Genomic DNA, 23167 nt, shown 5'->3' with positions numbered 1-23167 from the left:
AACGTGCCTTATTTTGTGTAAAACTGCGCCTCATGTTTTGTATAATTGTAATCATAATTATGAATATGTCGTACAAAATGTTATGGAATTGGGTTAGTTTGGTATAATGGGTTTTTGGCTTATCATACTGTAAATATTCTGTATATCTTTGGTGTTGTTAAAAGATATTGTTAAGAATATTTTCAGAAAGTTTTCCTTTGTTACCTATTAGAATATTTACCTATATATATTGAATAAGAAATAATGTGTATATTATAATTCAATAAACTGTAAATAGTTAAGAGCATTGGCGTGGAGTTGACTCTATAGAGGAAAGAGGGATCTGCGCTCAAATCACCAGCGTCCCTCTCACAGCGCTGTCACCTGCCTCATCTATCCCTTCCAGCTGAAGACAGGCACACCCTTGGGTGTTTCTGGGTTACATAATGATTAAAGGGAAATTATTTAAGTATCAAGAATTATTTGATAGCAAGAATCCTATGGATCTGTGTATCTTTTTTTTACCCCATTTACCACAGAGAATACCACAGGGAAATGCCCAAAGCACATAAATCAGTGGCTATCTATAATTTTTCTTTATCTGTGAGTCTTGAGTTGCACAACCACTTCTCACAGCAGCAAGAGGTAGTATTGTTGGCATCCATGCGATCATATGTGTTAGCATTCACCAACATGATACAAGGTTGCATAATCCAGCCTGTTCTGAGGTCTTATTATCTACTACCCCAGATGACAGAAGCATTCAAACCTCAGCCACTGCAAACTGTTGTGTCCCTAAAGCAACTTTTCCAGGATATTTTATCAAATATCACTAACTGCTGGATTACAGTGGTCTTTTACAGGGATTTGAGTAAAGCACAATGAAATCAGCATTTAACCATCAAATAGTTTTAAAAAGCCATAATCTCCTCAAAGAACTTTTTCATCCCAGTTAATGATTACTAGCTGCAAAGCTAGGAGTTTAATGAGTTTATTCAAAGAAACTTTTAGAAAGCTTCCTCAGCCTAAGAACAGAAATGCTATACTGCATTTGAACTTGACTCCTGTTAGGTTACATAAAATAGGTTTGGCGCATTTACTTCAAGTGCCTTCATTCTCTGAAAGGTTATTTTGATTACAATGTGTGACAGCCTTTTGTAAAGTGAGTGCTGTCTTCAGCAGCAGGGAAAAAACGAATATGCAAAGAATTACTGTGACCCTTTTTGCTTGCTGCCTTTGCAAAATCTTATCTCACCCTTCCTTGACAACTGTGTGCTACTCAGAATGGGTTGTGTGAACAGAAAAACCCTAGGCAGTACATTTTGTATTTTGATAAATTAAGATTGCATTTGAAGATTTTGATAATACAAGTTTTTACAATTATTTAATGTGTCATGTTGAATGATGCTATTGAAGGTAGATGTTGTTCTGTGGCATTTAGCGGGTGGGAGGGTTCCCAACCAGCTTCCTGCCTGCTGTCGCTTGGTCTTCAGGCTGCTTGGCTCAGGGTGCTCTTAGAGGCAATTGCCTGCATCCAGCCTCCTGGAGCTCAGGTGTGACACAGAAAGAACAACTTGAATTCATGTTTGGTGGTAAAAGCTCAGATAGATTTACTGTCTTAGCTAGCAGCTCTGCATAGCAATCAGCCTAGCTCAGCAAAACTGCCCAGATTGGTAAACAACACATGTGCACAGACAGGGCTAGGTCACAACAAAAGGGTGAGGCTCACAACCCCTTTGTTTATAGCCAAGATGCCCATACTCAGTGCCTACTCTTATCTCTCTCCCTGCTGATTCCCACTTTACTTGTCTCTTGGTAAAGTCCAGACACTTGGAGTTCATTCCTTGCCAACTGCAGTTCTCCACTTCCAAGTTTTGGCAACTAGACCTCACTTACTTTTCTAGCTTACTCCATTACTTAATTTGAATATCTTCAGCCTGCTGAGTACAACTTGCCACTTGTTATCTCCACTTTAGCAAGTTTTAATGTTTTTACTCCTCAGCTTGTTTGGCTATTGTTTTTTACTTTGAATTGTCATTTTCACTTATTCTGTCTTTTATCAGGCCATCCAGTGGTCAGTGAAGCCTGTTACTCCCAAGAACCTTTGCAGTGTCTTAGCTTAACTATAGATTAGCATAACTATGGCCTAGAATTGCCAAAACTCATATACTAGGAATGATTACAATACTAATATTCTGTAATGGAATCTATAGCAGCACATCTGGATGATATATTGATAATTTGTTGTTGTCAGCAGTGAGAGAAACTCCAAGAAGATTGCTCTGAATGTCTGACGTTTCCAAGGAGGGACTGAGTGACACCGTGCAGCAGGAGCTATGTCTCTGCCCTTCCGAAAAGAGTTAGAGAAATACAAAAATATCAATGAGGATGAGATTCTCAGCAAACTGTCAGAGGATGAGCTGAAACAACTGGAACATGTTCTTGATGACCTTGACCCAGAGGTAGGTAACAGAGACAGAGAAAAGGCTAATGTTTCCAAATGTAGCAGGAGTCTGATATTTGCTTATGTTCCAGATACTTGGGAGAGAAGGTGTGCTCACAGGTGAAGACACTATGTTAGGCTCCAAGACAGTTGGGTTCTGTTCCCAGCTCTGTCACTTATGTGCTATATGACTTTGTATGTATGTCTGTGCCTCTGTTTTCTCTCCATACCCTGCCTATTTAGAGAGTAAGAGCTTGTCTATATCATGTCAATGGTAAGTTTTAGGGAAAACAGGGCTTAGCACCTGCTACTGTAGACAGAAGTGACCATTTTTGTCTGAGCTGGCCCCAGAAAGTGGCCTATAGCCATGACCAAACAGAACTGCACAGCTGCAGACCACTTTAATGGGCCAATCCTGCAAAAATCTGAACCCTCAATGCATGAAGGTGAGATGAACACATTTGAAAATGGAGAGCATTCTGTAACTTGTGTCTGTGGGGCCCCCAGCCTGTCACTGTTTTCAGAATGGGAGGGGAGAAAGGGAGCAGAGGCAGTTTCATCTGGGGTTTTTTACAGCTGCCACTGGAAGGTGGGGCATGTGGATTGCAGTGCCCCTGAGGTGAGGTTCTTCAATCCACTACCCCACCCTCCAGTGCCAGCTGGGGAACCCCAAGACTGAGCTCCCTCTGCTCACTTCCTTCCTCCCATTCTGAAAACAGCCTCCAGGCTGAGAGGGGGGAGTGGCATTGCTAGGAGACCAGGCTGCAGGTTCACAGCAAGCAGCTGGAATTCCCAACTCCTGGACCCAACAGTGAACTTCTGCTGGGCCTGGGGGATTGTTGTAACTCATAGTGCTTCCTGTAAAGTGCTATGAGTTGCAATAGGTACCTGCTCTTCTGTCTGCACCCCTGATTCTGCTAGTATGTATTAGAGCTGGAAGTCCACCTCTGAGTGCTTCAGGGCTTGACAGCAGGCACTGTAGGTGAGCTTAGAGAAGTCCCATGGCTGAAATTTGACTTTTGGGGTGGAACAGTGGACCCAGGTGGGTAATGTGTGCTCAGACCCATGGACCATTAGACTTGCAGTGGATCCTTAGTTCTTCAGTACAGAAGTCCTTTACTGTGTGCCCATACAAGTAACAGGATGTGGCACTTTTCCTGGTTGGCAAGTGTTTGGGGGCAGGAACTGTTTATTGTTCTGTGTTTATACAGTGCCATACACTATGGGAATAAATGTGATTAATATTAACAGCTGATAGGAAAGATCTGACTAAGACTTAAGAATGTGCCATTTTTAAGAGTTACATCTAGGAAATAAAATATATATAGTTATAATATCTTTTATTGCACCGACTGTATAGTTAGGAGATGATAGATAAACTTCATGTTTGAAGAAGGGCAGGTTGTGGTTATCTTACATCTCTCCCAACTTTACAATTAGTCCAATAAAAGATATCACCAAAAAAACCTATGTTTCTTCCATATTTCCTGGACCATCACAGATACTACACTTGAGGTATATTACATCTAGGAAGGGGGACTGGGGTGGAGCAGGTGCTAAGACACACTGTTGACAGCCCAGAGGTCAAAAGCTTGAGGCCACAGCAGAAGTGTTTATAGTGCAGCCCTGTCAGACTCCAAAAAATCAGCTAAATACCTTGTCAAAAGGACTTGAAAAAGAAAGGACATCTAGGAAATACATTGCTGCTGTAGAAGGGGAAGCAATATACAGAAATCATTCCACTTTTTCAAAAATACTGAAATCAAATTTAGAATGTTTTCTGAAAATGGCACCACCCTCTAACCCAATCTGCCTCTTTCCCTGTCCTTTGGTAGAATGCCCTTCTGCCGGCAGGCTTCCGACAGAAAGATCAGACCACTAAAGCTGCCACTGGCCCTTTCGACAGAGAGCGATTGCTTTCGTACTTGGAGAAGGAAGCACTGGAGCACAAGGATAGGGAGGACTTTGTACCCTTTACAGGAGAAAAGAAAGGTAACAGTTCATCTTCACATGTGCCCACATGAGTGGGGATATATGTCAATACAAGGATCACAAGCTGTGTGGTCTCCTAGGGAAAAGAACCAGTGGAAAATAGAGAGAGGCCATATCAAGCCTCAAAGCTTATGAGTCAGGCTTAGAGCTGGAAATGCCTTTTTAAATTAAAGCTGATAGAGCCTTGGTTTTATCTGTGGTCTAATGGTCTGCCCACTGGAACAGGAGCCAAGAACTCCTGGATTCTAATCCCAGGAGCAACCCTTTGGTCTGAGGCAGCAGTGCAGCAAAGTGCTGTGTACCGTGGCTCTGATTCAGCGAAGCACACACTGAAAGTTAAGATTCCCACTGAATTCACTGAGAATCCTCTTGTGCTTACAGTTAAATGCTTGCACAAGTACTCTGCTGGTTCAGGCTCTTGGAGAGAGAACTACCACATTCCTCTCTGAATAAGAGTTACCTGGGAGTATGAAAAACAGACAAGTTACAGAAAGATTATGGGGTGGGATGGACTGTGTGCCAGATGCTCTCTGGAAACTGTCACTGTCTGCTTTTACCCTGTGGCACCTGTAAACAAAACCAGGCCAGTATAGCCATCAATAGAACAAGGCTATGATGCTCTCATTCAGCCTTAATTTACTACAGGGTCGGAGCAGACACATGGAGAGTTGCTGTGATAGCTGACAAGTGACTTTCCCAGTGGTAAGTTCAGGATACTACTATTGCCTGCCTAAAGCCTCCATTCATCAAGGTATTTAAGCATGTGTCCAATTCAAAGGCTGTGAGTACTTCTCCTTATTTCAGTGGAATTGCTCAAAGTTATACATGTGCTTAAGTGCCTCTAGGAAAACCTGTGGCACAATTATTGATCTTACTGGGACTAAGATCAAGCCCTGGCTGTTACTTGCAAAATGCTTCCAAGTTATAATACGCTACATGCAGGTGAAATATTGCTGTTAAGGTTATTACATTTCATTTTGTCTTTTGGAAAAAAAGGTTTAATCAGGTTTAATTTTAAAGAATCATGGCAGCTTTTAGCAAGATCTGGGGCAACAACCTTTGGCCCGCAGGCTGAGTCCAGCATGCCAAATGATTGAATCCATTTCACAAAGCCCAGATATTGGCATCATTTTGATGGATTGCATGTGCAGCAGTGGTCAGGCCAGAAGCACCAGCCCACCTTGGACTGAGCTGTATTATTTTGGCCCACTGCTCCAAAAAAATTGCCAGCCCCTGAGCTAGACCTATGTAAATGAAGCAGAGCTTTGTATCAAAGCACATTGTCTTACCTGCTTTTTCCCAGTTAGCATATCCTATTTTTAACAGTACTCACGCATTGTATAGAATGCGAAATACGGTCTATCTTAGATGGACTTATTACCAACTGCTTCTCTTTTCTGACCTCTTATGCAGCATCATGCTAGAAAGTTACAGCTTTCTCTCGTGTTGCTGACTAATGTTTCTTATTGGGCCTGTGCAATAAGAAACTCTGGCCATGTCACAATCTTTAGAGGTAAGATTTTGTTTCCTTTTGTCTTGTCAGTGTTAGAAATTTTTTGAATTGCAGCCACTGATGGGATCCTTTGCATGCCTGAATTTACTACACATAAAACTGCTACCAGGTGTATGCAAGATTTCACAGTGCTGTGAGGATTGGCATGTCCTCTGTGTCAGACTAACCATTGTGCTGTCCATGTGAGCTGTTTCTTGTATTTAGTTTTTTTTTTGATGCTGCTAAGGAAACATTATCTTCCTGCTTGTCCAGTGGCGTGTCCAGGGTATTTGGATTAACCCTGATTATTAATTCACAGTATCTGTGATTTGATAACATCACTGTTTTACAAAACACAAATAACATTTTCCAACTCTCTCTCAACCAGAATGAACTCAGACTCCCTTACAGATAAAGCTGCTGTTATCTTTTATTATACCATTTTTATTGTAAATTACTTACATATAAGTGCTGCTGTAGGATTTATTGTCTTGATTTCTCTTGTGCTTCTCATTTTGGATGTCTGTCCCAGGCAGATTCCCAAATGATAACAACAGCAGTTTAAGGCATGTGAAAAAAAGCCTCAGGGCCACTGCTTACAGAATTGGTAGGCAATCTGCATCTAAATGTAAAGAGCTCAGCTCTGCTTTCACAGAAGTCAGTGGCCAAGTCCCACAAAAATAGCTATGGCTTCTTTATTAGTACTGTCTAGACCTAAATTAATGCAAGACCTAGCCATGTTAATAGATCTGTACAGATAATTGTGTCATGTTCAGCACTGTAGTGCTTGAGGGCTTAGTGGTTTATCCAGTATCACTTATGTACTATTTTAAGAAAATGTGGCTTTCGGAAAGAATCGTTCAGCCTTGAGCATGGCATGCCCCCATGTTGGGACTTCTGGGGCCCTGCTTTGCTGCCCTTGGACTGAAATGCAGACTTCAGCAGGAGGATGTCATCTAGATAAAGCCCAGGAGTTGACCTGGCATGTTTTGATGGGCTCCTTCCTTCTGAGCTAGAAAGCAGAGGGTGTGATAGTCTTTTGTAATTTGAGACCTGAAAGACAACATATTACTGAAACACTTATTTGCCATATGAACAAACACTGTGGGCTTCCTGCACACTGTAAAGTGAGCCTTCCAACTTGTTGAAAGATGGGGAATGTTGCGTAAAAGCTGGGAGCAGAGATGGATGGCTGTATTTCTGAGTACAGTGTTCCTAACTACAATCTTATTTATTTTGGCAGAACTCATTGAATATGCAACTATGGAATGATTGTTTTGAAATATTAACAACCTAACTGTTATTTACTCTAAAAGCTTGTCTACACAGGGAGTCTGACCACATCAGCCATTGCTGAATATGCTGTTCTGCTGAGTAAGTTGCAAAAGAGGAACATTCTTTTCCAGATTTATAGTCACTTTTAGTGATGAACAATTAGAGTTCTTCCAAAGTGGGGCAATTATTCCGGAATATAGTGATCCTAATTCCAGAATAGTGTCCATACAAAGGATTTTCATAGATTTCATAGACATTAAGGCTGGAAGGGACCTCAGAAGATCATCGAGTCCAGCCCCCTGCCCGAAGGGCAGGAAGTCAGCTGGGGTCATATGACCCCAGCAAGATAAGCATCCAATTTACTCTTGAAGCATCCAATTTATTCTTGAAAAGCATCCAATTTACTCTTGAAAAGGAACTAATGGGGAATGCTCTGATAGAATAAGCTTATTCTAAAATAGGTTTTCTGGTTAGCTTGTTTGTATAGATGAACCGTAAGGCCTTGTATACCGTCTTGACAGTGCAAAAGTACTTGACATTGGGCACATACTGTATGTAACTTCTGCTTATTATATGTGTTTATTCACTGCTACCACACTTTAAAAAGGCCTTGGTGCGAATGACTCCATATTTTCATCTTAAAGTAACCCTGGGCATGTCCACACATGCACTGTGTGGTACCTCTAACATGAGGTACTATATCAATGTGCAGTAGCTGGCGGTAACGCACAGTAGCAACAGTGCACAGTCTTTTTGTGACACTTAATGTTCAGTGGACAAATTCTACTGTGCATTACCTCACTAGCACAGTTTTTGCCATGATGCACTAATGCACAGTAAAATTAGTCTACTGTGCACTAAGCGTTTTGTATAAACGTGCCCCCGTTGGTTAAAAATTAAGTTCTTAGGCAGCTCTAGAAGGTCTCTGGTACTGCAAGAAAAGAAATGGGAAGTATGTAAGCCAAGATGCCACTCAGCAAAATTCCCTATTGAGGGATGTCTGTATAATTCAAGCTGAAATACCTTTTAAGATTTGTCATTGTTTTGCACTTTAATATTTGTCTTCTATTAAGAAATATATTCCTTCAAGATTAACCTGAAGGGGTAGAATGCTTCCTCCAAAGTGACATTCCTACACATTCCTAATGGGTTTTATGCAAATCTGATCCTGACATAAAAGATAAAAGCAGGATGAAAAGAAAAAGGAACGAATTTTAAAATCCAGCTCCTCCTGCCTTTAGAGTCTGTGATGCATAGATTTTTCTTATCCAGTGCCTTTTTTTTTGGTTAGTGTTTCACTGGGAATTCTTTAGCAAAGCAGTGTCCAGCAGTATCAACCAGTTCTGTTGCTTGCATCAGTCCTTTCTGTTGTTACACAATTACACAGTTTTGATTATGATACAAAGCGATTCCAAAGCTAGGGGAGTTATTCAGAGTAGTCAGAGCACAGGAAGTATTAATACAAGCTCAAGATTTGGGATTGGTGGTGTGGATGGCTGCCTTAGGTCTTATTGCAATCATGTTATGTGGGCCTTGCAGTATTTGGCAAAGACAACTGAAGGTATGGTTTGCATTAAAGCTTTGGGCTACTGCCACATTTTAACTTGGTAACCTCCTACATTAATTGCTAGAAAGAACTAAGGGTTTGATCCCTCAAGGTGGCAAATGTTCTGTCCCCAGTTTAGCAAAGCACTTACGCACATGCTTAACTTGAAGCACACAAATAAATCCATTGTCTTCTCTCACAGGTATAAAGCTAAGCAGATTTTTGAATGTTTTTTTTCTGGACGAGGGCCAGAGCACTCAGCAGCTTGAAGGTTCACAGCTCAGGTGGTAAGGAACCCAGTTACTGCAGAGACTACATCTCCCCACATGGCCCATCAGAGCAGTTTCACTGTCCAAAGTCCCCACGTTTGAACCTGATGATGGCAGGGAGTGGGGCTACGTTAGGGGGGTTCTCATCTTTAGAATGTGGTCTGCCTCGTATTCTGCTGAAGGCCTGCTTTGGTGGCTTTCAAGAGCTAATGTAAAACACATCTGTTTAGTCTGTCAATAATGGGGAAGCCATCATTGTTAAGCATTGCAAGGACAGAAGAGTTAGGCCTGATTTTTGTCATCACAGTGTTTGCCAATTAGTCATGTTTATTGTATTCATTTTTGGACTAGTTTCTATTTATGATAAATAATCTGGCAATTCTTATAAAAAGTCAGTCAACTGTATTGTAACCCATAGCATTTCTTACATACAGCTGGATTGACTCACTGCCATGTTTGTACTGTTTTGGGCAGGTTCCTGCATCATTTGCAAGTTAGTGAGAGTTTGGGAGCACTGGAAAGGAAAGATTACAACCCTAAACATTGAGGGTGATACTACATGAATACAATCAGATTTTAAAAAGTCCTTTGACAGAAAACAGGAATGAAAATATATAGCTTCTTGAAATGTGTTGAGTTTGAAAGTGAATAGTTTTGAGAAATGGGAAGGATGAGTTCTTGCCTTAATGACTTGACTGGCCATTAAGGATATGCCTGTGCACCTTCCACAGTTCTTCTAAGACCAGCACCAAGAAATATGCCTCACCCGTCCACTCTCACTCCACACATGCCAGTCGTGGAAATGAGACAGTGAAATTGCTTATGGTAACCCCCACCCTCCCCCACTGCCATTACTCTCAAGCAAGCCAGAGACAGATCTTAAGGATGATGGAGGGGGGAGCTTTACTGGCTCATTCCTCAGTTTTCTATATGCAGAGCTGGGGGCCAGTAGGTACGGGCTACTTCCTGGGCCCATGCAGAAACAGTATAGATCTTATCTAAGAGGCCTGGGTTCAAGTTCCAGGTCTTCTACAGATTTCTTGTATGACCATATACAAGTAATATCATACTTCTGTTCCCTGGATTCTCATTTCTAGAAGAGAGATAGTAATGCTTCCTTTTTCCCCAACGTTTTCCATCATCTTTGTTTAGACTAAGGGCTTTTCATGGCAGGGGCTTTCTCTCACATACACATGCAGTGCCTAGCATGATGGATCCCTGATCTGAGCTGAGGTCCTTACCATAACACAAAAAGTATTATTCTGTTACCATTTTCACTGCTACTTCGCTGCAGTGGTTGCTCATGACACTGCCAAAATGTAACTGAAAAAACAAAACTACTATTGCAACACATTGAGACGTAATTTCAATTTTAAGTTAAAGTTGGCTATATCTTTGTTAATTGCTTGCAGCCAAGGCTGCTATTTCAATCCTCCAGTGTTATCTTTGTTTAATATAGTATCTCCTGATCCTTGACAAACAATTGCATACTGAGCGCATCTACACAAGTTGCTTATTGCGGAGTTGCCTAATTAGCTCTACAGTAAAGTCTCAACATCTATATGCGCTGCCCTATTAAGCCACGGTAAACTAATTAACTTTGCTGTAGGTTAGTGCTTGTAAACACAAGTACTATCCTACAGCGCCATTTTTTAGTGTGCAGCAATGCACATGTAGATGGTGACCAGGGCTGGTTGGAGCATGAAGGTGCTTCAGTACGAGGGCTTCCTGCTGGCTAGCCCCATGGTGGATCACCCTTGTGCCCCAGTGATCCCCTCTGCAGCACACTGAGCTGGGCCAGTGCAGTCCTGGGCTGGCAGGCTGACCCACTGGACCCCCTGCAAGCGGGGACTGCTCTGACCCGGCTCAAGATGCTGTGGTCCCAGGTGCACATGTAAATGAGGTGCCTGGGAGCAGTAAGTTCTGGTGTGGTAAGCTCTGGCACAATATGCACCAGAGTTTATTGTGTTGCATTTATTTTACATAAAATGCACACACTGGGTCTCATATACTCCTATCAAAGTCGGTGGAAATACTCTAATGGATCATGCTATTACGATTGGTGGCCAAGAAGAATAAGGGAAATGTGCCATTTTTGCATATAATTTACACCCTGGCGAATTATACAATTATGTACGCATGCAATTTTGCGGATAAAATGTAAGGCTGTGCATAATTTTCCATAATTTAACCCAGGTGGCGGGCAGGCTCTGTGCTTCCCCCTCTGTGGAACTCACAGCACTCTGGCTGGGAGCCCCATGTGGGGACAGTGCAGTGGTGCGTGACTGGTGAGTGGGGAGGGGAGCTCCTGCCAGCAAGGCGGGGCAGGTTTGTGGGTGGGCCTGGGAATTTGTGTGGGTGTGTGTGGGCCACACCCTCACCCCCTCCACTCCATTCCTTATAGTGCACATTTCTTGCTGCCAGCAGCAGACCCTCAGGGTACCCATGGCTGCGGCAGGTAGAGCCCCCACAATGGTGCATGGATTTGGCTGAGTCCTGTGGGCTGCACACAGCAGCACGGATCCAGCTCAGCCAGCCTGCTGGCATGCATCTTCAACCCAAACTGGGTTGGCTCTGTGCCAGCATGTGGGGTGCACGGCACTGCAGATAGGAACCGTGCACCATTGGCCCAGGCCAGCCAGCTCTGTGCCTCTATGTGGGGCTTCCAGCACTCCAGCGGGAAGCCATACACAAGGCATGGAGCCCACCCGGCCTGATGGCATGCGATTCCGTGCCTCCATGTGTGGCTTCCTACTGAAGTGCTGGAAGCCCCAGGTAGAGGCATGAAGCCCCCCAGCCTGATGGCACGTGGCTCCCGTCTGCAGTGCTGTGAGCCCCACTGCTGGCACGGAGCCAGTCCAGTCTGGTTCGAAGGTGCATGCCAGCAGGCCAGGCTGGGCTGGCTCCTTGCTACCACATACAGCCCCTGGGACTCAGCACATAATTTTGAATTTTTCTGTACATAATTCCCTGGCGTGTAGTAATTGAATGTTTCAACCATTTGATAAATGGAAAGAAACAGGAAGAAAATAATGAGTAAACCAGAACATTTATCACTGTACCACTGTCTTCAGCCCCTCCACACAGAAACCATCTAACCTGCCTACTTGGTACTGTGCCAAGCATGATGTCAGTACAGATGATGACAGTTGTTTCAGAATAAGAATGTTTTTTCCTTTGTTTTAGGGTAGAGTATATGCTTTCTTTTAATGAAAACAAACTTTATGGCTTATATATTCTTCTGAAGCAGAAAAATATGAAGGAATATATCCACAGAGCAGATAAAGAGTGGAGATTAAGTATTTGAATAAGATATCATGTCTAATTCAAAGTTTACTTTAGAGGCATGGTATTTTTAAGGCATTTTGTGCTCTCCAAAGTTGAAATATTAATGGCTAAAGTTTTTGGCAGCTTTTTGGGGGGGTGGGAGGTGGGCGGGGGGTATCATCTTCAAGACTTATGTTCAGTGTTCGCTATAACATCTAACCCGGACTTTATTTTTATAGTTGTATGTGTAATACAGGAGGTGGTGCCTAGAGCTAAAGTTGTTCAGTGCTTTTTCTTTTCTTCTTTTTTTTTTTTGTGAGCCTCTGTTTGTTGTTCATCACAGCTTTGCCAAACTTAAATTTTTGTGCTGAAAATTCCCATGCCGGGCGTCTGCCTTACACTGAATATTTTGGAATGTTTCAGCTAAACTGCTTCAGTTGTTTCCAAGATCATGGGGAAAACACCTTGTTTTTGTCCAGTTCAAGTAAATTCTTCCAGCTGTTTTGTTGCAAAGCTGTAGGGCCTGCATGCTTTGAAACAAGGATTTGAAATTAGGCGGTAGGTCAGGGCTGTTTTTTGCAGTCTCCATGAAACTCCCTTGCAGTTAACACTTGCTCAGTGAAGACTTATTAGCATTTGGCAGCTCAATTCTGTGAAATCTCCATCTGTACAGATTATGTGCTATCCTCTCAGAGTTCCTACTTACTGCCTAGACAGCACACCTGTCATCTTCCCAGAGCAAGAGAGGTTGCTTCATGCCAAGGCTGCAAGAGTCTTTCTGTAATTGCTCCTTCCAGGTGCCAAGGGCCATTGTGCCACCAGAACCAAGACCAGGGAAGCTTGTCTCTCGTGTGCTTCTGTGTTTCCCTTGCTGGGGGCAGGTGGTGTGGCAGAGAAGCAAGAAACAGCCTGATGTCATGGCGGAGGGGTATTTGGATTTGGTGGGGGAGGAGGATGCAGGGTGAGGGGGCAGAGAGCAGCTTAGGGGAAGGAGGCAGAGAAGCAGGCACCAGAAAGGGGCAGTGACAAGAACAAGTAGAGAGGAACAAAGGAAGCGGGGAAGACTGAGAGAAGCCAGGGATGGCGTAGCTTGGAGTCAGATGGGGAATGAGGATAGGATCTGGGGTGGAGGGGTAGAACAGAAGCAGAAAGAAAGAGGGTGAGGTAGTGTCAGAGGAGGAGCAAGAAGGTCTGTAACCGCTAGACCTCATTCCCTTCTAGAACCTGGAACTGGGTTTCAGCATTCCTTTATGGTCAGCAATTAACATGGGGTCGGACTAGATGATCTGCTCAGGTCCCTTCCGACCCTACAAACTATGAAACTATGAAACATGAAACCCAAAGGCAAAGTGTGTGCCTACATCCTCCCATATGGAAGATAACAACTTCCTACTGCCACCAGTCACTACTTTGGCTAAGGAGCCCATCTTTGCTGCTGACCAATGTGAATTCAGTGTGAGGAAAGATCCAGGTGATGAAATTCCTGATTTTCATTTTTTAAAATGTGAGAAACTGTTAAAATAGCTATTGTACTCAGGTGCCAAAGTCAAGCACACAAAAATTAAGAAATATAAAAATGAAGGTAAGCTTGGCAACTTTAATTTGGCTGATCTGTGCATAAGTAGAATGATATATTTGGCATCGTGCCAACTTTGGAGTGCTTGACTTTGGAGTGGTTTTTTTTAGCATAGGTTTTTGGAGATAACATTTAATATAACGTAAAGTGAGTGCTCCTTGATGGAAAGGAATATTGCTACAACAGCAATAGCTATAGCCATTTTTATCATTGTCTTGGAGCTTTAACTAGAATTGGCTCGTTTTCTTGTTTATAGTTCAAGTGGCTTGCTGGTAAGAATTAATATAATTATATTTAATAGAGTATTTTTAGAGAGGAATTTCCATAAAACTCAAGAGGAAAAAATATCTTGTGCGATTTATGCAAAGCTGAAATCCAGGGTTATTGAATTTCAGTTTAAAGGTCACTCAAGAATTCTGTCATAGAGAGTAAACAGGGTTTCATTTAAATGTAAGAAGTAATAAGAGGATCTAAGTTTTAAAAAAAGGAAGACCAAAATCAGAACCAGTAGCAGAAGAAGGTACATAAGTAACAAAGTGTGGTAGAATGTGTATTTGTTGTAAGAAAGTATCAGTATCAGTGTGCCTTATTCTTCTTTGCCTTGCACTCTGTGGAGCCATTTGCATCTGAGCAAGTTAGGAATGAAACACTGCTAAGTATAAGTGATGGCATTTTAAGTCTGGTTTGCAGAGATGTGAATCATGCAGTGAGGATCCAGGCCAAAAATTAATTTGCAAGTAGTGATAACTTTTAAAACAAAAGGCAAAAGCCCTAAAACTCAAAATTAGAGCTATCTGAAAAACCTACTGATTCTTTTCCCCATACTTTTTTGTACAGCCTACTCAGCTTATGACATGCTGAGGCCCTAAACCATGCCTATCTCAAGAGGCCCCATATGATAAAATGTATGTATATTTTTGTCATATTAGAATGAAAATGTTCATATTTAGAGAGTCATTTCCCCAAATTTCCTTTATCTCCTTCATTTACCAACTGATTATTATAAAACTTGATATTGAGTCAGATTTTTTTTTCTTATTTAGAGGCCCCTTATATTGTGAGGCACTAAATTGTAGCTTAAATAGTTTAAGCCTAAATCCAGCACTGAGCCTACTACACAAACAACACATACTTTCTTTACAATTTATGGGATACATGTGTATTTAAAGCTAATCACATAATTAAAAGCCATTATGTATGGAGGATAGAGTTATGGGTGTGTGTTCAACTGTAATGCTCACATTTCTGGACCTGCATATTTAACTTTTCATTAATGTAGATGGACTATATCAGTGGAGGTCAACCTTTTTAGTAGACATGACACAAATTAGCCCTGCACCGTCCCTAAGTGCCACTCTGATCTCCATACCCAATCTACTTGTGCTTTTGTAACACATGATACTAGAGTAGGCTGGAAATTCCACAACTAAATCCATGCATTTCTCTCTAACATACAACAGAAGTACTCATATTGAATAAGCACTTGATAAGGCTTTTAGGTCTTGCCAACAACAAGAAGTTTATGAAATACCGGATGTCTTATTTTGCACTTCCCATAAAATACATCCCATTTAAAAGTGGGAACAAAAATCATGTTAGACCCAAATACAGTATAGCAGGCTTCCCCAGGGAAATTTCCAAAAAAAGCTAGCATTTGGGATTCCAACTAGGAGAAAGTAACCACTGGGCTAACGAGTGACAGTCTAAAAAGCTTGGAGAAGAGTGTCATGATGCAGGGTCCCCAGGGCTCTGTGACCCTAGGGCTCTGTGACCGTGCTTGCTCTGCCCTGCGGGTGCCCTCTAACCTTTCCTGTCACATCTTGTTGGTTGAAATAGTATCTTGGGAGGCTGCCCACGAGTTTGTGTGGTTATGGCCCTGCTGAACCCCTCTAGATCCTACTGATCTTGGATCCCTTGCCCGGTCTCACAGAACGTCAGTGCTACTCGAGACACTGTAAGCCTTATGGGCTAGATGCATGGCTCCAAAACTGCCCTTTTACCATGCCCCATGCCTCGCAGATGGTATTTAAACATTGTCCCTCTGAGGCCTTGATCTAGCTTGGCCTCTGGTCATCACTGGGCACTTGGCCCCTGTCTACATGGCTTCCCTGGCACTGGCCTCTCCACAGCCCTGTCTGCACGCTCTACAGTGCTGGGCTCGCTGCGACCCTATTGCTGCGCTCTCTGGCGCTGGGGTCTCCACACCGTAGTGTGCCCCCTAATGAGGCCTCCTCCTCCCCAATAGCCTCAGCCTGGTCAACTGGATTCAAATAACAACGTAAATACAAGTCCCTGGGCTATAACATAACTACAACAATAACGTTAGAGGTCACCCCCTGACCCTTTCAGGAGGCAAGCTTCTCCCTCAACAGTGTGTGCCTTCTAGCTCCAGATACTTTAGGAGCTCCTTAGAGGCCATTAGTCTTACCAGCAGCAGAATAGGCAACCAAGAATCTCTGGGTAGTAGGGCTGTGCGAAGCTTCGGTCCCTGATTGGATCTGGCAGAGATTCGGCCCAATTTGGTGGCCAAATCTCTGACTCTGAATTGAATCAGGAGACCCTTTAATCTCTGAATCGAATCAGAACCCTCCAAATTGATTCAGAGAGATTCAGAAAGATTCAGAGATTTGGGCATAGACACAGCTTTAAATGTTTTTTCTACATACCTCAAGGTAGCAGGCGGCTTGTCAGTGCTGTGCTGATGGGGCAGATGGAGACTCCCACAGAAGCACGGGGGGCTCTCCAGCATGCTCGGCAGCAGACCCAGAAGTGGACCAGAAGCATTTCCGGGTCCACTGGGGAGCGCACTGAGGGGCCCTCCGCACCTCCCTGGCTTGGCAACTGGTGCCTCCTGGGTCTGGGGGGCACCCAGGGTCCTGCTGCGGCTGATTGCCAAGCCAGGACATGGGAGGGGGCGCAGGGGGAGGGCCCCCAGCATGCTCCCTGGTGGACCCTGAACTGGCCTGGAAGTACTTCCAGTCCACTTCCTGGTTAAACACCAAGCATGCGGGGGGCCTCCCCGCACTCCTGTAGGATGCTCCATCTGCCTCACCATAGCAGCATTCACAAGCTGCACCTGGTACCTCGAGGTATGTAGAAAAAACATTTAAAACTCTGTCTACGGTCAAATCACTGATTCTCTGACTTAGCATCGAATCTTCAGATTTGGATTTGGCCGAATCGAATCATGGACAGTGATCTGAATCAATGAATCAAATCACTATCCCCAATTCAGGCCAAATCCAAATCCGAATTGAATGCGGCCTGTTTCACACCCCACTACTGAGTAGTGTTTCTGGAAGAGCTCCTTCCCCCTGGCTGCTGACAGAGAACTAACCTTTTGCCAGCCCCAGCCCTGGGGCTTATATATGACCAGGTTCCTGTTTACTTCTGGTCAGCTCACTGGGTGCAGGTGCCAGCTAAAACCCTGATTAGCTTACTGCCAAGGCAGCCTGCTGCTGTGGAGCCCTGCCTAGCTCTCAGGGCTCCCTAGCTAAGTTGTCACTGCTCTTGAAGGAGCAGGCCCACCTTCGTGCCCTACGACAAAGAGGCTGACTTCAAATTCTAAGTTTCACTACCCCAACACACTAAAGCTTAGTGTTCAAATCCCAGAAGGGTTCACACAATATTTTTTCTACTGTGATAAATAAACTGTATCCATATCACTGAGTATGTGTTGGTCAGTAAAGATAGCAACATTCTTTCAGACTGTGTCATGTTAGTTAGGCCATTTCACTTGTATGCACTATTGTAGCTATAATTCAATGAGTAATTCAGCAGGTCTTTGGACCTCTAGTTTTTTTGGTCCTTGTTTTGGCAAAACTCAAATTGAATTAAGTTTTGCCTGAATGGGGACTTCAGACTTGAGATCATTGACTGAAAAGTGTTTTTGGACTTTTGGGCATGTCTACACATCACCCTACAGCAATGTGATGATGCACTACGTCACTGTACAGCGTGCTATGTGACATAGTGATCACGTGTGTCTACATGTGATCTAAAAGGAACTACTAAAGTATGGTGCTGTAGCAGTGTCACTGCATGGTGACATGTAGATGCACCCTTTGAGAAGAAAGTCTCTCTTTAAAATGTAAAAGATTACTCTCCATTCAGATGTAGAAATAAACTCTTACTTGAAGGATTATGATAAAACACACAATATAATCTAAAATGTTTCCATGTCCCATGCCCCCCATTCCCCCCACCTCCGACCTCCCCCATGATCTATTGGTATCTTCAGATTTGTCAGTCCAGCTCTGAGGGCTAACATAGGAGCTAGGAGGAAAGATGTCAGGATTTCCCTTATTGAAGGGCCTGATGCAAAGTCAGAGGAGATGAAGATGGATTATGGAGCTTCTCATCCCTGTGGATGAAAGAATGCTGGAAGACAGAGCCACAGAAGTTGCCACAGAAGTTAAGGGAAGACATGGGGGAGGGTGCCCTTTCCCTTATTCCCATGTCAGAGCAGTGAGTGGGAAAGGGGAAATTCCCCCTCAACACTGCCACCTGCATCGGGGATTATGGTACTTACGAAGCTGTGCATAATACCAGTTGTGGTGAGATCAGTTCCCTACACTATATATTGTCTTTGCAGACAAACAGATCAAACTTTGTAAAGCAATCTATTATTATTAACATAGATTTGGCTTGAATAAGACATGCATGTTACTTCTTCATGCCAGGCTTTTCATCGTTAAAAATATGTGTTGGTATCACTGTTAATGACCAGAAAGGAAAGTTAATTTATCTGGGAGACAGATACAGCAGATGCAGCATATCAGACAGAATACTTTAACAAAGAGCCCAATACAACAGAGTCGGAGAAATAAAACATGGTCCCTGCATGAGTACTCAAAAATAATATTATTGTGATTTTTGATCAACTGCTCGGCTACAACTCTTGCTTTAAAATAATACCGCTGGACCAGTTTTCTTAAGCATACTGTGCTTCAAAGTGTGTGCACCTTTATAAATAATGCATCATAGGTTCAAGCATTCAGTTCAACTAGACAGTTGCACTAAAGGCTTGGAAAAAGAAAATCAGAATCAGCTTTTTTGCAGTTAAATTCCATGACTGTGCTTTGTAGAAGACTAAGTGAAGCTGCTTTACAGTTGTCTATCAGCAAGGATACATACTTTGAACTTGGTGAATTTCCAATATTGTGATATAAGTAATGTAGGCTGTATGTATTATGCTGTACAATCTATTCACCGTCTATGAAAAAAAAATTATCCTCAGGCTAGCTCAATCAGACAAAAGATTCCATTTTTTTACAGCAGCTGGCAGCCAAGCTAAACTCATATATATTAAAGATATTTTTTTTCTGTCTGGCATATATTTCTGCACCTTTAAACATTTCATATAATCAATAATAGAATTTTTTTGGACACAAGTTTGCCAAGAATGCTTTAAAGGAAACTATCATTGCGGGTCACATACACATCTAAAAAGAGTTGGGCTGCCATCCAAGAATTACATATGCTGGTCAGAAAATGTTTTAAAAATCCATACACATAAACTGCATGAAAAACATATGATCCCACACTCTCATTTGTATCTTACCCAATACCTCTTTTCATCAGCATGGATTTCTTAAGATACCAGGCTATCTGACCTTCTTTACTTATCTGGGGAGGGGCACGGTTTGGAAGTGCAGAGAGAGGCACAAAAATTAAACACACACTGTTTAGTTTATGGGACAGCTGAGCATGCAGGAACCATGCAAAAGATTATTTAGCCAGCATTTTTATCAGCATGGTACTCCGAAACAGCAGCTGTGCCTTATAGAGCCTTACTGTTGAACACAGGTGTGGCAATGATGCCTCCTAGATGCTTCTCCAAATGGGCTGAGTGGAATGAGCAAGTTTGTTATGAAGTAGGCAGCTATTTTGGGGGTCTTTAGTCCCTGTGATGAGAGATCTGGGACCAGCAGGCAGAAAAGCATACGGCATATGTATTTCCAGTCCTCTGGTTCTTGTTTGGGGTTTCATCTCTGAAGTTCAGACTGCTGCCCTACAAAGTTGACATGCCTTAAGTTCACACTGGTTAGTCCAGTGTCAGCGGCTTGCTAGTATCAGTCATGGAGGAAGACAGAATAGGTCTCTGCAAAGGACCCATAATCTGCCTGTGCCAGTGTAAATCTGAGTAATTTTCAGGTTTCTGTAATGAACAATACTGCTAGTGGTCTACTCTGTGACAGTTTATTCATTCTGATCAACCTGCCATTGAATATGTGGATTGCCTCCCTATGAGTTATCCTTGGGTCACTTGGTAACCAGGTGACTCATGACTGATAGTCTCCTGTAGCTGTTATCAGGCATGTAAGTCTGAGTAGCTGTGGCATATGGAGTATATTTAAATCTTTGAATATGATCAAGAGCATTTGCTTTTCCTTTACTGTAGCATCTGCACTGTTCTGAACTGTGAATAGCCTGACTTTCTGTGGAACATAGTCACTTTTTTTTTTCACTGTAACCAGACTTTCATTTATTGCACATACCACGTTTGCTATCTTTGATATTGCTGGGGTAGCTATGTCTGGTTCACACCTCTGTAAAGCAAGAATGATTTTTTTCCTACCTCAGAGGTAGGTATGCTGAGGATAAGATGCACTAATGTATATAAAGGATTCCGAGAGCAGTGGCTAGAATCTGTAGAAATATAAAAGTAGTATTCTTTTATGAGTCACTTGTCACCTGAGATTTTAAGCAAGTTATACTGTAGGATAGATATTTTTGGTAGTAGGATGACAATGAAAACACTGGTGGCCAGACATGAAAGTCAAATTGAGGGCCAACCAGCCTTGACAGATTGTCTTCACTTTCCATTTTAAAAAATTCTTGAGCCTGTTCATAATCTCATTCATGGAAGCTGACAGCATGGAGGCCATTGCAGCCAGGCTGTGGAAAGAGAGCAATGAATCTGGGTATCGTCTGCATAAAAACAATTCCCAGGACAGTAAAGGAAAATGATTTAAATGACAGAAGCATGTGGGTATTGTGAAGCAAGAGGCATAGGAGCTGGAGTTCAAAGGAGCAATGCCAATGATAGTAAGTTGACAAAATGGCACCAGTGACACAAAGCAGAAGATAGCTGGTTTGGAGCACTGTTGGAAGGGCCCCGGGTACATTCTAAACCCTCCATCTACAGGTGCATAAAGAATAAGACTAGAACTGACAGTGAGCAGAGGCAAATTAGCACATGGGCCTGTGAGGCCGGGGCCCAGGGACCCCTGCCAATCAGGGGCCCCCTCAGTGCCTGGATTCCCTTGGAAAACAGTGGGTTTCCCTGTCTAGGTGGGTAGCATTCTAGCCTGCAAGGGGTCCTGCTTGAGGCTGCTAGGAGTGAGTTGCAGGGGGTGCCACATGCACGTGCATGGCTGCATGCATGCATGTGGCCAGGAAAACAGCTGGGCAGTGTGGAGAGCAGCTTCCTGCAGATAAGTGTATGGAGGAGAAAGGGCATGTGGGGGACAGATTGAGGCTCCCATGGTAAGGGAGGGAATGGGGCAGGAGCTGGGGGGGTGCTGCCCAGCCAGAGCAGTGGCATGGGATCTGGGGCCAGGGTGGGGAGCAGGATGGAGACATGGATGCTTGGGGTGCCAGAGGGGGAGGAGGGGAAGCAGTTCCCTGCCACTCTACGCACCCCCCAGGGGAGGTATTGGGGGACTTGTGCCCTCCTAGATTTGTGTGTAGGGCAGATGCAGGCTGTTCACTGTGGCCTCGGAGTTCTCTGCACTGCTGCCTTTCCCTCAGGATCCCCATGCCAGCTGCATGCCCCCTGCCCATCTGGCAGCAGTGGGGTTGGTGAGTGCTGCCCCCTGCTGCCAGATGAGCAGGGGATGTGCAGGCAGTGTGGGTCCCTCAGGGCAAAGGCAGCAGAATGGAGAGCCCCAAGCCCACAGCGGGCTGCCCGCATCCATCTTTGTGCCTCTTGATTCCACCCTGGCCATGGTGGGAGGGGCAGAGGGGTGTGGAGCAGGGAGGAGAGGTGGGCATTTGCCACCCCATCCCTAGCCTGGTCAGGTCCATTCAGCCTCCACTGCGGGGCACAGAGGCCTGCCCTGCCCTTGGCAGCAGCAGCAGCAGCACCAGGAGGAGAAGGGGCCACTTCCCCTGCTGGAATCCTGGCGCCTGGCTGCAGGGAGGAGTGGCATGATACAAATCATGTTTATAATGGGGTGTGGGGGGCCTCCAATTTTTGGTTTGCCCAGGGCCCCAATACATTTTAATCCACCACTGACAGTGGGCCAAATTCACTTGCATCCAAAGATCCTTCTGGTCTCATTACCATGGGATTATCTAAAGCCTAATTGAAATGTAGTTGTTTATGGAGTCAGATACAAGGATGGGGATAGAGAGACAGCTCAGCTATAGTATAAGAGAGGAGTCTCAGAGCAGTACAGATGGTTACAAAGGTGAAATTGCTGATTTATCAGATCAGCAACTACGGGGACTCCATTGCTCACTGATTATTTTCATTTCCAAAATGCATATAAAATACTGAAGATGGCATAAACTGATGGTTTAACTTTCCATATTGCCCAGTGGAAGTGACCTAGATTTTTCCTCCTGTGCTACTGTCATATCATGGAATTACCATCGAGATTGATGGCCTCATTCTTTGAGAAATACTAGACAAATGTCTGCAAATGGCTATACAACAGCAGCAGACAGTGGGGGAAGAGCAGAAAGCATCTAGGACAGGGTGCTGAAAGGTTTGCAGCAGGGAAGCTTACTGTTCCCCAGGGAGCATCCAGCACATTTTCAACCCTGCACAGATGATCATGCCAAGGCTGATGAGGAGAAAAATGTCTGTAGGAAGGTGGGGAATTAACAAACCAGAGACTTTGGAGGAATTAAATCCCCTTTCCTTCCCCTGGTATCTCTGTGAGTAACCTATGGCCAAACAGCAAATTTCCCCTCTATTCAGTCACATCTGGAGTACTGTGTCCAGTTTTGGGCCCCCCACCCCAGAAAAGACTGGAGAGTCCACTGGAGGGCAACAAAAATGGTTAGGGGACTGGGGCACATGACTTCTGAGGAGAGGTTGAGCAAACTGGACTTATTTAGTCTGCAGAAGAGAAGACTGAGAGGGGATTTAATAGCAGCCTTCAACTATCTGAAAGGAAGTTGCAAAGGGGATGGAGCTGGACTGTTCTCAGTGGTGGCAGATGACAGAACAAGGAGCAATGCTTTCAGGTTGCAGCAAGAGAAGTTTAGGTTAGATATTAGGAAAAACTCACAAGCAGGGTAGTAAAGAACTGGAACAGGGTACCCAGAGAGGTGGTGGAATCTCCATTCTTGGAGGTTTTTAATACCCAACTAG

At 43.7% G+C, this 23167-nt stretch overlaps 1 protein-coding gene across 3 annotated transcripts in view; it reads left to right on the top strand.

The window, feature by feature from the left end:
- The window catches only part of TMOD2 (tropomodulin 2), a 54408-nt gene that overhangs the window by 16708 nt on the left and 14533 nt on the right, over nucleotides 1-23167 (top strand). For 2 of the 3 annotated variants that reach the window (XM_090029388.1, XM_090029390.1), the window contains exons 2-3: nucleotides 2237-2441; nucleotides 4258-4414. In XM_090029388.1, the coding sequence (XP_089885514.1) occupies nucleotides 2316-2441; nucleotides 4258-4414 (283 nt within the window). In that variant the 5' untranslated portion in view covers nucleotides 2237-2315. Of the gene's footprint in view, nucleotides 1-2233; nucleotides 2442-4257; nucleotides 4415-23167 lie in introns of all 3 variants that reach the window. The other variant, XM_090029389.1, reaches the window with a different exon arrangement.

This window comes from Crocodylus siamensis, chromosome 15, assembly GCF_052110815.1.
Source record: "Crocodylus siamensis isolate JL-2025a chromosome 15, ASM5211081v1, whole genome shotgun sequence".
In the NCBI taxonomy this organism is placed as follows: domain Eukaryota; kingdom Metazoa; phylum Chordata; order Crocodylia; family Crocodylidae; genus Crocodylus; species Crocodylus siamensis.
This window is presented reverse-complemented; position numbering and strand designations above follow the sequence as displayed.